Source organism: Neofelis nebulosa, chromosome 4 (genome assembly GCF_028018385.1).
Source record: "Neofelis nebulosa isolate mNeoNeb1 chromosome 4, mNeoNeb1.pri, whole genome shotgun sequence".
Classification (NCBI taxonomy): Eukaryota; Metazoa; Chordata; class Mammalia; order Carnivora; family Felidae; genus Neofelis; species Neofelis nebulosa.
In genome coordinates, this window is record NC_080785.1 from 85,327,424 (window position 1) to 85,344,719 (window position 17,296).

Here is a 17,296-nt window from a genome sequence, read left to right on the forward strand (position 1 = left end):
ATTTGCATTTTTTTCTGATTAGCAATTTTGAACACATTCATGGACTTGGCCATCTGTAGGTCTTCTTTGGAAAAATGTCTGTTTAGATACTCTGCCCTTTTTAAAAATCAGATTGTGTGGCTTATGCTATGGAGTTTTAGGACTTCTTTATATATTTTCAATATAAACCCCTCATCAGATGATTTGTGAATGTATTCTCTCATTCCATAGGCTGCCTTTTCATTTTGTTGATGGTTTCCTTTGTAGTAAGTAGCTTTTTAAAAGTTTGTAGTTCTAGTTGTATGTTTTTATTGCCTTTAATGTTTGGTATCACATCCAAATCTATTGCCAAGCCCCATGTTAAGGAGCTATGGTTTCTTCTAGGACTTTTAGGGTTTCATGTCTTGTATTCAAGTCTTCAAACCACCTAGTTATTTTTTGTGGATGTTTTATAATAGTGGTCATTTCATTCTAGACCACATATGGCAGTCTAGTTCTCCCAACACCATTTATCATAGAATGTCCTTTCCTCATTGTATATTCTTGGTTCCTTTGTTGTAAACCAGTGGAGCATAAATGAGCATGTTTCTGAGCTCTCTAGTCTGTTCCTCAGATGCATGTATCTATTTTTATGTCAATACCATACTATTTTACTCTGTCATATAGTTTGGAATCAGGCAGCATGATGCCTCCAGCTTTGCTCTGTCTTATGTATTTATAATCTAAAAAAGTGTTTAGATAAACTCAGATGGTTAAGAGTGGGGATAAACAACTTACATATTTTCTAGAAATAAGGTAGCATTCTCAAGAGTTCTACAATAGACATGAAGTTGAAGTGATAGGTTTGACACCTTGATTTGGTCTTGGTCAAGTTAATTAACCTCTCTGAGCCTTTTCTGATCTTACAGATCCTTTGACATTCAGTAAGAACATACGCATTTTGAGACTTTTTCAAAGTGATTGAATCTGAATTTAATGAAGCATATAGAGTCCTTTAAAAGGATACTGAAATGAAGGGAATTTTAGAAACCAGAACAGCTTTCATAAATTTAGGGATGATAACTGGGACTATGACTGGTTCATTTTGGGTCACATGCCTAGTGATGAGAGACCAGGACTGGTCAGGTTTGATCCTATGCCAGGGAGGATTGGCAGCCCTACTGGAACCATGTAGTTCCCCAAAAAGCAGACTAAAGAGATGACAGGTGAATCTACAAAAGGTAACACAAACAAAAATCCTAATAAAAGTAACATTACTAGATATGAATGAACACTTCCCATGTTCCATGGATTGTTTTAAGCATATCTCACACAGTATGTAGACAAATACTTGGAGGAAGGCCCAGGCTATGCACAAAGTACTTTTAGGATGTAGTGTAGAAGAGGAGTGGAGACATAATGAAGTGGGATCAGATAGTGGATGAGCTCTGAATAGGAGGCAAAGTTAAACTTGGTTTTATTGAAAAGTCAGAGCCAATGCCCTGATAACACAAGATAACACAATCAGTTAGGATAACTAGCCTGTATGAGAGAAAGGAAAAATGGGAAGTGGAGAATTTAAGCCATTTCACGCAGAAGTGAAGCAAAAACCTGCATTTGGTAGGTGGTAGTAGGAATGGAAAGGAAAAATAAAAACTGGCAAGGCATTGTAAGACTAGAGTTGTGAGCAAAATGGTGGCTTATCAGAGATGGAGATGAGGGCTAAAGAGAGTTATAAGTGGCTAAAAAGTTGCCTGTTGAGGCACTGAAGAATGATGGTACTGAGTGGTTACACTGGCAAAATTAGGGGGTAAGAACTGGGAGAATGGTGATGAACGTGGTTTGTGACATATGGACTTAAGGGCAGGCAGTAAATTCTCAGAAGGGGATATCAACCAGGCAGTTCTAAATGTGGCACCATATCTCCTGAAGAAACTTGAGGCAGGAAAAACTCAAGTTTGTGGAGATGAAATTGCAAAAAGATAAAGAATAAATGGGCATTCCATAGACTGATACTTAGTAAATCCTAATGTAAAACATGTGTTTAGTCAACAGGTTTGTAAAATTTTAAAAATTTAAATTTATTAGGATTTATTAGTAACACAATTACACAGAATAAAGTTCAGGAATTCACCAATTATGGTCACCAAGATGTGCTTCTTTGTGGCTTTTTAAACAGTATTTCTCAGGATTCATATTTATTCATAGTATAGGTGAATTTCATACATAGCTTCACAATAAGGATGTTACAGGTCTTCCATCAGTAAAATTAATGAAAACATCTTTCATGAAAGGCACGTAAAGAATCTAAACTAACACATTTAAGAAACTGTGATAACTTTGAATTTCTTTACATCACAAAGAAGAAAAACAAATCCCCAAAATATAACAGATGAAAATGTAGTCTGTGGTTACCCACACCCACACACACTTCAAGAAATATACTTCAACAAAATGACAGCACGTAACTAAGAAACTACTTATCCACAAAGCTTATTGAAGGACCTTTTTCAAGATGAGTAAAACAACAGAAGTAGGGTAGGGAATGCTGTTCATTTTGTTGAAATGAAGTCACAGAGACACATCATGAATCATGAAAAGAAATGACTATCAAAGTCCAATATCTAGCTGATATGTAACACTTATTTGAGCATACATAAACTCACTGACTTTATTAAGTACTATTACTCATTTTCTAAGTGTAATTGCCCATTTAATTGTCAGAAATAATAGCACAATTTAAAAAGAAATATTAACTCAAGCAAGTGGTGGAAATCTGAGTACGAGAAAAAAGTAATTTTAATATATAGTGTGACGATTAAATTTGAAAGTAGTTACATATAGGAATCTAAAGCTTGCATTAGATCAGCAGCTGAATATTCAAAATCTTTCTTGTTATCTTCCAAATAAGGAACTATCATGTATGCTAGGTACAAGGGATTTCCCAAAGGAAATACACAAATGAATGTCTCAAAATTCATTATGCTGACATATTTTTACCCACAAAATGCTCTCAATAATCCACCTAAACTTAGTTATAAATAAGAATGTAGTTATTTAAAGTGTATAAAAATTAATCTGGCATCACCTTTAAGGAAATGCATGAATACCATCCAAATATTAAAATCCAAAGTGAAAACAAACCAACTGAATAAAAATTAAGTGTTTATAGTAAGTCTGAGAGTATAGCCTCAAAAATCTGAAATTTTAGTTTTTCAAACCAAATCTAATGTAGAATTAGATCAGCATGCACTTTTAGAAGAAAAATTAAAATGCATACAATGTTTATATAACTGATCCAAAGGCAGGTATATTCATCCTAAGAACATTTCAATAAAACACATTAAATTTAAAGAACAAATCATGTTATTAAAATAGTCTGTGCAATGTTTGTACAAATAACTTTGTTAAGATTACAAGTATACATATAATCAAGATAAGGGCTGCAATGTTTCCTAATATTAATAACTGTACTTAAAAATTTACAAGACATGAACATAAATAAAGCTGTTTAAAACTGGCAAACACAGTAATAGTCTGTCATTCAGTACAAAGTACTTAGTATTTCTGTTTATTACCAAAGCCATCACGCTAGAATAAGTTGCCACTCTTAAAGCCTAAAAGTAATGTGGAAAACAAAAGTTATAAATACATGTATACATACATTTGCATATTTACACGTAGGCAGAAATCATCAATACACTAGAGTCGAGCATTAACACTGCCCTTAGTTTCCCAGTGCAGGACCACCTCTCACATTTAAGAAAGGTCCTTCTATTACTTTCAGTTAAAAAAACACAACAGAACAACTTTGGTCAGGTCCCAGATACATCTGCTGTATACTACATTGTGTTGCTGCAAGACTCTAATTTAGAGAGATCCACACAGAAGTACTCATTTGGTTTGAAAATGCATTTTACCATTAACTGCAAAATTTAGAAGAGACCACAATCTTTTAGATTATTTTTTATGATGACATCTGTTACAGCATCAAAAACAAACTGCACATTCTTCGTATCTGTGGCACATGTGAAGTGGGTGTATATTTCCTTTGTGTCCTTTCTTTTATTGAGGTCTTCAAACTGACACTGAATATACGCAGCTGCCTCTTCATATGTGTTTGAGCCTGAGATGGGAGAAGGCAAGAACCATAAGGTGAAAAGTTAAAATGAGTACACATCTAAGCAAAATGGACCTGAAAATATTGAAATCAGTTCCGTACATATAAAATATGTGGATTATGTCACTGTATTTTTCCTTCTAGAACAAGAGGAAGGCGTTCCTCTAAATGAAAAATACCCAATGTTAATTACCTTTCAATGACTGTTAAGTTACCCTTAAAAAGAAAAAAACAACAACACAACACACCAAAAGCATGGTATTCTTGGCTCCCCGGGGTCTTTGTTCCTGCCCAATCCAAATGCCAGATCTTCCTTTTTCTTCCCCTTTATACTCAACATCCCAACACCAAACCAACTCCCTTCCCTGACGGTGGTATGCTATTTCATTTCCAGTCTAGTGGATGATCTAGAAATTACCTGGTTGAATGGTAATCGGTATTTTTTATTCCCTTTCCTCTATACACATTAATTAGCATTTGTCACTCTTCTTTATTCAAAAACTGTAGACGGGTCTACAATGTGGTTTACAGCCATGAGGTTAAAAACTTCTGAGTAAACACTCCAGAAACGGTCCGTAGCTAATGATAATCACATGCACATGCAGCAATAGCTTCTAGGCAAGCCCTTGACAGACCTACCTACCTATGTTCATCATTAGACACATAAAGACTATTAATAACAGAACTTGTTAGGAAACAACCCAAAAGTTTTGGTGTATCTATACAACGAGCTGCCATACAGGAATGAGAAAGGAGAATAAAAGGACTATTGCCACATACAACATGAATGTGTTCCATAAATACACTGTCGAACAAATGAAGCCAGACACAAGAAGAGTATATACTGTAGGACTCAACTGATGTTGGGAAAAAGAAGTTGGAAAACAATACAAATTAATCAATATAGACAAAAGTCCTAATCACTCGGTGTGTCGAGGGTGGGGGCATTTGTTTAGACTGGGAGGCATGATGGAGTTTCTGGGAACCTGGAAATAATGCTGTCTCTTGATCTGAGTGCATATACCTGTGTTTTCCCTTTTTAAAATTTCAGTGAGCTTCACATTTATCCTAAACGTGCACGTATGTATAGATTTTATATGTGTACACACATGATACTTCAAAAACTGTTCCATTTAAAAAAAATTATTAGCTCTCTCTCTTGCAGTAGTAACACAAAAGTATTTGATGGGCTTTCAAGGTCCTCGGTTACCCAGCCTGCTTCGTAAAGCTATTCTGAGATCCTGTGGTCCACGCCTGTAGCCTACTCTGTGTCAGCAGAACTCTGTATAACCAACTCCCACCTGGGACCCTGCCCACAGAACTCTACCAGCTGCTTCACCAGCTACCGCAAATGATGCTGCAATAAACATGCAGGTAGCACCTATCTTTTTTAAGTCAATGTTTTCATTTTCTTTGGAGAAATTTCCTGAAGTAGAATTGCTGGATATTTCTAATTTTTTTGGAATTTCCTTACAGTTCCCACAGGGGCTGCACACCAAATTACATTTTCACCAACAGGGCAAGAGGGTTCCCTTTTCTCTATAACCTCACCACACTTGTTTTTTTGCTAATACCTATTCTAATCGGTGAGGTGGTAGTTCACTGTGGTTTTGATGTGCATTTCCCTAATGATTATAAAGATTCTGAGCACCTCTTCATGGACCTGCTGGCCTTTGTAGGTCTTCTTTTGGAAAAATGGCTCTTCAGATCCTCAGCCCATTTTTTAGTGGACTGTGTTTTTTGCTATTGAGTTGTAGGACTTCTTTATATATTTTCAATACTAACCCCTTATCAGATACATCATTTGCAAGTATCATCTTCCATTCCATAGGTTGCCTTTTCATGTTGTTGGTTTTCTTGGCTGTGCAAAAAACTTTATAGTTGGATGTGGTACTACTTGTTTATTTTTGCTTTTGTTGTCTTCACTTTTGATGTCCGATCCAAAAAATCATCACCAAGACTAACATGCAGGAGCTACTGCTTATATTCTTTCAGCAGTTTTATGGTTTGAGGTCTTTGATCCATTTTAAGTTAATTGTTTGCATGGTTTAATATAGTGGTCCAGTTTTCCCAGAACAATTTATTGACGAGACTATCTTTTCTTCATTGCATGTTCTTTGCTCATATGTTGTAATTTTTTGATCACATATGTGTAGGTTTATTTTCTGGGCTATTTCTCACATCTGTGTGTCTATTTTTGTGTCAATGCCGTAATGTTTTGATTACTATAGCTTTGCAACACAGCTGAAAATCAGGGACCCTGCTGCCCCCAGCTCTGTTCTTTCTCAAGATTGCTTTGGCTATTCAGGTTCTTTTGTGGTTCCAAACAAATTTTAGGATTGTTTATGCTATTTCTGTGAAAAAGAATGCCACTAGTATTTTGAGAGGGACTGCACTGTATCTGTAGGTTGCTCTGGGGTAGTATGGTCATTTTAACAATATTTTTCTAATCCGTGAACATGAAATATCTTACCCTTACTTTTTCTTCTTCTATTTCACCAATGTCTTGGAATTTTCAGTGTAGAGATATTTTTTTCTCCCCTTCTTACATTTATTCCTAGTTATTTTTTTTCTTTTTGATGCAATTGTAAATGGTATTGTTTTCTTAATTTCTTTCTGATCATTCATCACTAGTGTATGGAAATGAAAAATATTTTTGCATATATACCATGTATCCTGCAAATCTACTAAATGCATTGATTAGTTTAACAGTAGTTTAGTGGAGTCTTTATATATGTATACATATATAAAGATGTTGAATAATATGTATATATAATACTATAATCAAATAATACTATGTTGAATAAAAGTGGCAAGAAAGGGATTCCTTGTTTTATTTCTGATGGGTTTCCTTGTTTTGTTGAAGTATGATGTTAACTGTGAGCTAATAAATGGCCTTTCTGTTTTGAGGTACATTATTTTGAGTTTTTAGCATAAATGAATGTTGAGTTTTGTCAAGTGGTTTTTCTGTATCATTTGAGAAGATCAAGATTTTTATCTTTAACATTTGCAAATCAATATGATATACCACTTTAACAAAACTGAACTACCCTTGTATCCCTGGAATAAATCCCACTATATCACGGTGTATAATTATTTTAAAATATTGTTGAATTTGGTTTGGTAACATTTTGTTGAGGATTTCTGCATTTAAGTTCACCAGGGGTACTGGCTTGTAATTTTCTTATGCCATCCTTGTCTAGTTTTGGTATTAGGGTAAAATGCTGTCCTCATAAAATGATTTTGGAAGTGTTCCTTTCTCTATTTTTCTTTTGCAAGAGCTTTAGAAGGACTGGTATTCATTATTCTGTAAATGCGGGTAGAATTCATCAGTAAAGCCATCTGGTCATGGACATATTTATTGAGAGGTTTTGATCATGAAGCAATTGGTCTGTTTAGATTTTCTGCTTCTTCATGATTCAGTCTTAGTAGGTTCTAAGTTTCTAGGAATTTTTCTACTTTTTCTAGGCTGTCAAATAAGTTTATATTTTAACTCTTTCAGGTGGCTAGCAGACAACCATATACTTTACAAATCAAAATTGAGTTTATTGGTACTCTGAAATTCTAAAGCAATAAACTGTGTCTTATTGACAGATGTTAATGCAACCTGTCAGTTAAAAATAGGTTTTGAGAAAAAAGCTTCTTGAACAGAGTGCAGAGCTTAACTTGCTGTATATATTATGGGTAGCTAGACTGCAAAATGCCAAGAACTAAGATACATGAATAAACTCATGAGCGTATTTCTCAATCTGACTTTAATTCTTAAGAATGGCAAAGATGTGGTGAGAAGGTAATAGGTATTTTCTAGATGTGATAGAACCGTCATGTATAAAGGCAAGTGTGATCTGGTTCAAGAATGAAGAACTGGGAAGGATTGGTAATATAATTGAAAGGGAGATGGAGGATATTTGAGAAAACAGTAACAGGAGTTTCGGGTGTTAAAAAAACACGTATATGTTCAATAAGCAGCTGGAAACTCAAGCCTGAGGCTCTAGGGAGAAATTAGAGTTGACAATGGAGTTCAACATGGTGAGGAAAAACATGACCATGAAAGCAGGGAACGCTAAAAGATTGCAGGTTGCAGATGGAATGTGGTGAAATGCCAACATAGTGATATTTTAACAGAAGAGGTGCAACAGGAGCAGGCAGAGGTGGAGATAAGCCCACCTCTGCCTGCTCCTAGTTTAGAGGCTACACAGGCAGGAATTAAAAGTGGAGGCTGCAGCAAGAAGCAATGGAATCATGACTTAGAGCATGTAGTGAGGACTTTGCATTCTAATCCTGATATTGGCATTGTGAAAACATTATGCAATACTGTGTTCAAAGATTGTGAGATCACGGATTCTTAGTAACTTGACAACATAAGAAATATCCTTTCTTGGCTGCTCTGAAATCCCTGTAGGTATGTGATATTTATGGATTCATTTGGGCAACTCTGGTAATATTAGAAAAAAAGGCTACTTCATAATAGAAAATGACAAAAATAAACTGAAAGACAGATGAAAGTAAAGGCAAAACTGAGCCACCTTGACTCTGGATAACTTCAAACTCAGACAGGACTACACATAGTTTTATTCTTAATGAGCACTAAAATGTTTCTGAACAAGGTGACAGGATACGAGGACTTTCAAAAAGAACACGGAAGTTTAAAAATAAGCAACTGTGTGAAATTTTTTTGAATCAACGTATGGAAGTACACAAAATGACCTGCAATAATGAGTAGTGTGATTATATTTATCCAAGAATCTTCCCCTTTGGTTCTAATGAGAATTTAACTCTGGCAGTCTGGTTGTTAACGGGCTGGGTGCAGGCGCGCCCATAGACCTGGGGTTGGATTTAGACTGTCCTTGAGCCCCAGTGTTCTCGCCTGCATGAGTGGGATGTAAGAGCACTGAAATCATAGGGCTGTTTTATCTTAGGCCTGTGAAAAGGCAGTAAATACTCAGTGTACTATTAATATACTCAATACAAGACTACCTTTGTGTTTATAATGAAACAAATTCTTGAGACTTTAAAAAAAATAAAGGATATGGTCAGGGCAACTTGTTTTCAATTAGCTAAATTAACCAGACTCTTCAGAATATTTGGGTTTAGAGACCATATAAACCAGTGGTAGTCAAACTCTCTTTGAGGCACAGAATCTTTCTTCCTCATTAAAATAAAATCTTATTCAGAAACCTAATATGTAAAACAGAGAAACAAAGTCACCCTGCTTTAATAAGAGAGATGCTGTGTGCATGGATAGGGGAGGGAGGGAAGTATCTTTAGTCCCTGTACCTACTTTTCAGTAGCAGCCCAGGAGGTGCTCTAAGGAGCTAAACTAAAACCAAGTTTTAGCTCAACTTCTGATTTTACAAATGGGGTACTGAGACCCAGATAAATTACCTGCCTTGTTCAAGATCAAAGAGCTAGTTATGGAAATGCCAGGACCGCATCTCAGGTCTCCTTTTCTAAGTTCAGGCCATTGTCCACAGCAGGCGAATTACAAGACCATTAACAGTCTCCTTACCAGTGTTGGGATTACTTGTGAAACTGTGTGACTCCCCTGAAAAATAAGTGGTTCGCGGATTCCTTCTTCATTTATAACCCTTATAACTACGGTTCATGTTCTTTTATAGTAACATGCAGCTTTTTTTGTGTGTAAGAGTACACCCGTCTTTGAGATTAGACCGTGAACACAGACTGGTCTTATTTACTGTGCATCACACATACCTGACAGAAGATCATCATAAAAAAATTACCTAACAGCTTTTCCATTTGAATATGTTATTTCCAATAATCTTAGCTACACCTCAAGGAACTACTTGTACTTGAATGTAGTTTAATAATTTTAATTAAAGGTGATCTACAACTGAAATCTTGCCTTAGGGGAACTTCAGTTAGAAATACATGACTTGACAAGTTATCCACAGAAAGTAAAATACCTGCGTATTCTGGATAGCATATAGTGAGAGGGCTCTTTTTGATTTTTTCTTCAAAGAGATCCTTCTTGTTTAGAAAAAGTATAATAGACGTGTCTGTAAACCATTTGTTGTTACATATGCTGTCAAACAACTTCATGCTTTCATGCATTCGATTCTGTAACAGGAAAGAATACAATTTGTCACAACACAAAGGGTTTTGAAAGTATTACTTTTAAAAAATAGTGTTATCAGAAGAGAGAGCTCGGTCAGCTGAAAAATAATGTAGCACAGAAATACATTCCCGCCATTTAAGAACAAGTATTGATTGCAGGTGAGATGAATGTGTACACTACTCATCACTTTTTGCATTCAACCCGTACTCACACAGTGCCCACTATGTGTCACTGTACCTGGGAACACCCTGCTGCAGGACCCTGCAATCTAGAGACACCAAGTGTGAACATTCAAAAAGAGATCTCACTGTTACAAAGTTAATGGAAGCTTCTCCATTAAAAGATAAGTAAAGGTTTTTAAAAATTAATAAATTGAGCAATTAGCCCAACCCTCTAAATATAATGGTGTGTGAGGGACAGAATCCTCCACCCCAGTTTCCTGTTCTTCTAGTACACGAGGTATCAAAAGGACACTGACAGAAAGGAATATGTGATGGTGAACTGCACTATAATTGCACATGCCTGATTTTAAAAATACAAAAGTGACATTTTGATCTCTTTTTCCCCAGTCTGTACTAAAGTTAATTTAGAATGACAGTGCTCTGAGGCGCCTGGGTGACTCAGCTGGTCAAGTGTCTGACTTCAGCTCAGGTCATGATCTCGCAGTTTGTGGGTTCAAGCCCTGCGTCGGGCTCTGGGATAATAGTTCAGGGCCTGGAGCCTGCTTCGGATTCTGTGTCTCCCTCTCTCTCTCTCAAAAATAAAGACTTAAAAAATTTTTTTTTTAAAATGACAGCACTAGGAGCGCCTGAGTGGCTCAGTCGGTTGAGCATGTGAATCTTGATTTTGGCTCAGGTCTTGATCTTGCAGGTCATGAGTTTGAGTTCAGGCCCCGCAGAGCTTGCTTGGGATTCTCTCTTGCCCCCTCTCCCTCAAAAATAATAAACAAACATGTTAAGGATAAAAAATAAAATGACAGAACTTTAAATTTCTATATAAAAATATTTTCCCTAGATTAATGGTACATTGCAACACCTCTGAAAATTACACGGCAATAGCAAAGTATAACATGGATTAAAGATTACAGAGCTGGCAGAAGTAACAAGTGAAGAAAAATGAGCCTTGGACTATTACAGGAGTTTACTTTTAGTCACTTCCTAGATAGCAGATACAGGAAATGCATAATTAAGCATATCGGGTTGAAGGGAGATTAACTCTCAGTCTTTTCTTATTCTTGGGGTCCCTCTGTGCTTCTTTAGTGTACTTCCCTTTCAGTATATACAAAGAAGAGCCAGAGGAAAGAGCCTGAACTTTCAAATAACTCACGCCATTAGCGAGAATTACTCAAGAATTATTCTCAGAAAAATCCTTGGCAGTATCTCCAGCCCTTCATCTTTCACAGTGGTTCTACTTGCCATTTCCTCATCTTCGGCTAGAACCAGGTCATAGTCACTCAGAGCCACACAGAAGATGATGGCGGTCACTCCTTCGAAGCAATGAATCCACTTCTTCCGCTCAGATCTCTGTCCTCCCACATCAAACATTCTATAAGAGAAAAAAGGAGTTGGACATCACCTTAAATGTTAGAAAGGGGTTCTAGAATATCATCAAAAAAGCTCCAAATTGCAGGGGGAATGTGGGATGGGAGAAAAGAAAAGGACATTACACGGGAGGAAAATGATGTCACAAATTGGTTTTCGCAAAGGGAAAAAAAGTCTGGTTTTTAAAATTTTTGATTGAAAACAAAGCTCAAAATACCCTCAAAAAACAACACATTCATTAACATACGAGAACACTTAGATCAGAACATGAAAGCAGATACAAATGAGTGGACTGCACTATGAGTAAACACTGAGAAGTCACAGGAAGCAACTAGGGAACGCAGAGATTAGAGTAAATTCAATTTGCCAGAGTCACAGAACATTAGAGGCAGAGGACATGGTCCCTTCTTCCCACCACAAAATGTTTTAATTCTTTCAGAGGCTAAAAGTAGGACTCTGACATAAAGGGGAAACCTCATTTCCAGGTAAGAAAATGCTGAGTGAGCAAGTGACACTTAGCTGGGGCCAACAGGTGGCCTAAATTAAAAAGCAAAGCCAAGGTATAGGAACAAAAATAAGAAATAGGAGACAAATGGGTTTCCTTACTGAATAGTCTTAAAAGTTAGAGGAAAAAAACCAATTTTTATACAATGTTTAACTGCAGACTATTGTAGCCTGGTGTACAAGGTAGTAACACAAGCAGCATACAGAAAATGATCTCTTCATTTTTTTCTTATAAGAATTTGTGAAGTTAAGCAAAAGTTGAAATGCACATAGATTATTATGCAACCTAGAAATAACCACTTATATAATGGAAACACTATGCAAACTGGTGCATTTTAAAAGGCTCCATTCATCTAGATGGTGCACTAATTAAAATAGTCCCTATTTAATTCTCAGGCAAAAAGAACTTCCCTGCAGAATAGTATTGGCCTATAAAGCAAATCGGAGTACATCAACTAATATTGTTACTTTTATCATTATTTCAATGCCGTTCATTCTATTGGGTTAGCTAGTGATTTGTTCCTTAAGTATGATATATAACAAAATGATTCTACCACACAGTAAATTAAAATGGGTTTAACACACAAAAAGGAGAGCTGGTAATAAAGATTAAATAAGAACAAAATAAAAGAAATTAAAATGATTACCCATTAACAGAATTTGAAAATAACCTTACCAAAAAGGCTTTATTTACTTTAGGTAACTTCTCTGATCCAATGTTACATGTATCTTGACCACTCAATATAAAATAACAAGCAAACCCTTTCCATCCCATCCGACATTTTCCTTCTGTGATGGTTGGTTTTGTGTGTCAATTTGGCTAGGCCATCATACGCAGTTATTTAGTCAAACACTAACCTAGGTGCTTCTGTGAAGGTATTTTACTGCTGTGCTTAACATCTAAAATCAGTAGTCTCTCAGCAAAGATTATCCCTGATAAGGGGAGAGACCTTATCCTATCAGTTGGAGGGCCTTAAGAACAAAAACTGAGGTTTCCCCCAAGGAAAATAAATTCTACCTCAAGACTGAAACATCAGTTCCTGTCTGAGCCTGCTGTCCTGCCCTACAAACTTGACACTTGCCAGGCCCCGTGGTCACGTAAGTCAATTCCTTGAAATGGACAACCCTGACGTTAGTGCTCAGAGTGGGGTGCTGCTGTAACCAACACCTAAAATGGGGGAAGTGGTTATGGAATTGGATACTATGTAGAGACTGGAACAACCTTGAGTTACTACACAATAAAAGCCTAGACTGTTTTGAAAAGATGGCTGGTTTGAAACAGACATCTAAGGTAATAATTCTGGAGATGCTTGGGAGTGAAAGGATGGCAGAAAAGCTTCGATCTTAGAGGATATACATGTATCATTCATGAACATGATGTTAGGAGATTTTTTGATGAGGTTCCAGAAGGAAATGAGAAATGTGTTACTGGACACTGGAGCAAAGGCAATTCTTGTTGTAAAGTCGCAAAAACTAGGGCTGGCTGTTAAGAAATTAACTTGAATGTTGGCTGAGGAAATTTCCAAGCAAAATGTGCAGGGTATGGCTTTGGTTCACCCTGTGGCTATAGTAAAATATAAAAGGAAAGAGAAACTGAGGTGGGAACCAGGGAAGAAGCCCATGTGTCAAAGGCCAAGGAACACCAAGGATTTCCAACCACTACAAGAAGCAGGAGGAGGCAAGAGAGGATTCTTCCCAAGAGCCTTCAGAAGGAGCACAGTTGTGCAGACATGTTGATTTTACACTTCTAGCCCCCAGAATTATGAAAGAATATATTTCTGTTGTTTTATGCCACTGAGCTTGTGGTAATTTGTTATAGCAGCCCTAGGAAAGTAATATATCCCCCCACCTTGTTTTATTCTTCGTTATAGTGATTATCACCTCCTGAACATCTGAACACTTATCTCCCTTCCCCCAACAATGTAAAGACAAAGACTTTGTCATACTTCACAAATATTTGTTGAATGAATGCGTGAACTATGTCTACAGAATATTTCAAAACACCTTCAAGCAACAATAGACTAGCTTTACTACGTTAAAGATCCACGTCTTGCAAGGCACCTGGGTGGCTCAGTCAGCTACACTTCTGACTTCAGCTCAAGTCATGATTGCATGGTTCATGGATTCAAACTCCATGTCGGGCTCTGTGCTGACAGTTCAGAGCCTGGAGCCTGCTTTGGATTCTGTGTCTCCCTCTCTCTCTCTCTGCCCCTCCCCAACTCATGATCTGTCTCTATCTCTGTTTCTCTCAAAAATAAACAAACATTAAAAAAAAAAAAAAAAAAAAGAAAGATCTAGGTCTTCCAGTTATGCTGTGGGAATGTTACATATAAAAAGGCTTTTTAACTTATAATCAAGTAATTTACAGAAGAAATCTCCTAAATTTATTCAGTTTAGAAATGAATAAACTGATACTTCTCAAACTTCAGTATAAATCAGACTCACCAGGTGCATAAAGTTGATTCTGCTGGTCCGGGGACCATACTTTGAGAATCACTAGTCTAATTCATTAGCCAAGGAACAAAAATGACTAAAATCTAATGTAACAAATGACTGTGCATAAGGCATTATTCCTTTTTCACACATACTTTAGAATTATCTTCAAATTCTGAACTTTTTAAAAAGTCATCAAAAACAAAAATATGTTCTCCTTCATATGAACAGATGAAACTTTTTTCTAGCATCAAATAGGAAGTGGATTTGATTTTTCTCAGGTTTCTTTTAGGGAGAGAGGGGAAAGTACAAGGGGATATTGAAGATCATGAGATTTTTTTTTTTTTTAATTTTTAAATGTTTGTTTATTTTTGAAGGAGAGACAGATAGAATGTGAGTGGGGAAGGGCAGAAAGAGAGGGAGACACAGAATCCTAAGCAGCATTCAGGCTCTGAGCTGTCAGCACAGAGCCCGATGTGGGGCTCAAACTCACAAACCATGAGATCATGATCTGAGCTGAAGTCAGATGCTTAACCTACTAAGCCACCCACGCATCCCCCCCACTTTTTTTTTTTTTTTTTTTTTTTTTTAAGAAAGAGTGCAAGCCAGGGAGAGGGGCAGAGGGAAAGGGAAAATCTTAAGCAAGTTCCACTCCCAGCACAGAGCCCAAAGCAGGGCTCAATCCCATAATCCTGAGATCATGACCTGAGCTGAAATGAAGAATTGGACACTTCATCAACTGAGCTACCCAGGTACCCCCAAGAAGATCCTGAGATGTTCTGACATTCTCAGACTGTCATCTAATAGCACAGTGATCAAGACTCACTGGTACAAAGCGCTGACCGTATGTGCACGTCAACCCTGTAAATACACTCCAAAACCCACTTTACATTTACAGTACTATATGAAAGTAACATAAATTTGTCTTATAATTTTATAATAGAAGGGATGCTTTAATTCTGTATTTGGCAAAAATATTATAGTAAAATTGCTGATTCCTTAAAAGCAATATAGTAGTCCACAGAGACACTTTCCACAAACACAGAGGTGATAAATATATTCTAAAATTATTGTGCTTTATTGCCTCATTTTGAACTTAATTCCAATCATACCAAAATTAAATGAAACTGAAATTTTACATCAGCCATTCATTAAAATGAGACGATGAATTATAATACAAAGCACACAAAATTCAAGAGTTCCCTGTAGAATTATTCTAAGTATATTTCTGCCCTCATTCTTCTGAGACTCAACATATAAAAAGCAAAGTTAGAACCATATGTTTACAATGATAGTAATTTAACAGAACCCAAATCCAAAATAAGACAAAGTTTATCTGAAGTTCCTGACAAACCTATACTTAAGGCAACAAGTGAAAACAGTAATGAAACACATCCTGTGAAATTCTACCTCACCCAAGGAGACTAAAGATAAAGGGACTTCCTGGGGGTATCATGGTGAGAGAGAATTTACAGAATCTCAGCACTTGCTTGAGGATGAAATGACAACTTAGAGAAATTGAGGGTAGAATGAAGAGCATGGTCAGGAAAGCGAATGTTTACGATTAATCTAACCAACACTGAAAGTGAATTTTGTACAGATTCCATCAAGTGCCACATGACAGACTGCGCATTTAGCACTGTGCCTTCCCACTGACAAAGCTCTTCCCTCTACAACATTCCCCTGAGAGGCAATCACCCCATTTATGTTTATACCTCCAACAGTGGGCCAGAGTGTAATACCTTCTGGTAAGACTCTTAACCAATCATCCTCTTTACCTAATAGGGAAACTTAATTCAAGTATTCTTACTTGCTAACCGCCAACTCCATGCATTTTCTCCTCAAACTACATTTGTTAGAACAAAGCCATTATCTGAACATAATGATTTAAGTTTGCTTTTAAAATATGGTCTTTAAAACAAAGTAAACAAAAAACAAAACAACAAACCTTTGGAGCCTCATTCTGACAGTGAGCTTCCTTATTTTGTAACTTTAAGATAAATATGACAATAGTTCTCAGATCAGACATATCAGACTATTTAAATATTCATGTTTTACTATTCCTGACCGGTCATTTAATATCCTAAAAGTAGTAAACAGATGAAAAGAAAGTAAATGATTTTGATAAGAGCTATTGCCAGCAAGGAAAAAAGTCCAGTGACCGCTTCAACAAGACTTTACCAAGTATTAAAGTACAAAGTTACATGGTCAGATAGACTAATTATGATCTGTAATTCTCTTTAAAAAAGGCAGGGCGATGTTTGGATTTGGGTTTTTTTCTTTTTGGAGGGAAGCTGCCATGGAAAATTAAAATTCAATTTTAGTTTGCTGGAAAACTCAATTACATGAACCAATGAATGTAGAATAAATCAGTGACAAGCAGTAATAAAAAAAATGTATTTAAGATATTCAGGGAAGGAGTCAGAAGTACAGTTGCATATAGGTAACTACTTTCCACAACTTATTTATAAAGCAGCTCACCAATATATTTGTTTTTTATCTTTGACTATAAATCTTTTTTAGATGCTCTCAGAAATTCTGCTTTATTATTTACTATTTCAGAGCACTAGAGTTAACTGAAGCAAAGTCCAAGTGGTTTTTTCATGCTTTAAAAAAGAGGAACACAGGTCTGTAAATCTGAATGTAATGTTTCACTGAGAGTCC

General features: G+C 36.4%; 1 protein-coding gene across 1 annotated transcript in view; it reads right to left on the reverse strand.

Annotated features, from left to right (window-relative positions):
• Positions 1-2,014: 2,014 nt before the first annotated feature.
• Positions 2,015-17,296, reverse strand: part of GNAI1 (G protein subunit alpha i1) — an 86,344-nt gene continuing 71,062 nt past the window's right edge. Inside the window, exons 7-9 of the mRNA XM_058725275.1 lie at positions 11,570-11,699; positions 10,003-10,156; positions 2,015-4,084 (exon numbers count right to left, since the gene is read on the reverse strand). Coding sequence (XP_058581258.1) covers positions 3,894-4,084; positions 10,003-10,156; positions 11,570-11,699 — 475 coding nt within the window. The 3' untranslated portion in view covers positions 2,015-3,893. The remainder of the gene's footprint in view (positions 4,085-10,002; positions 10,157-11,569; positions 11,700-17,296) is intronic.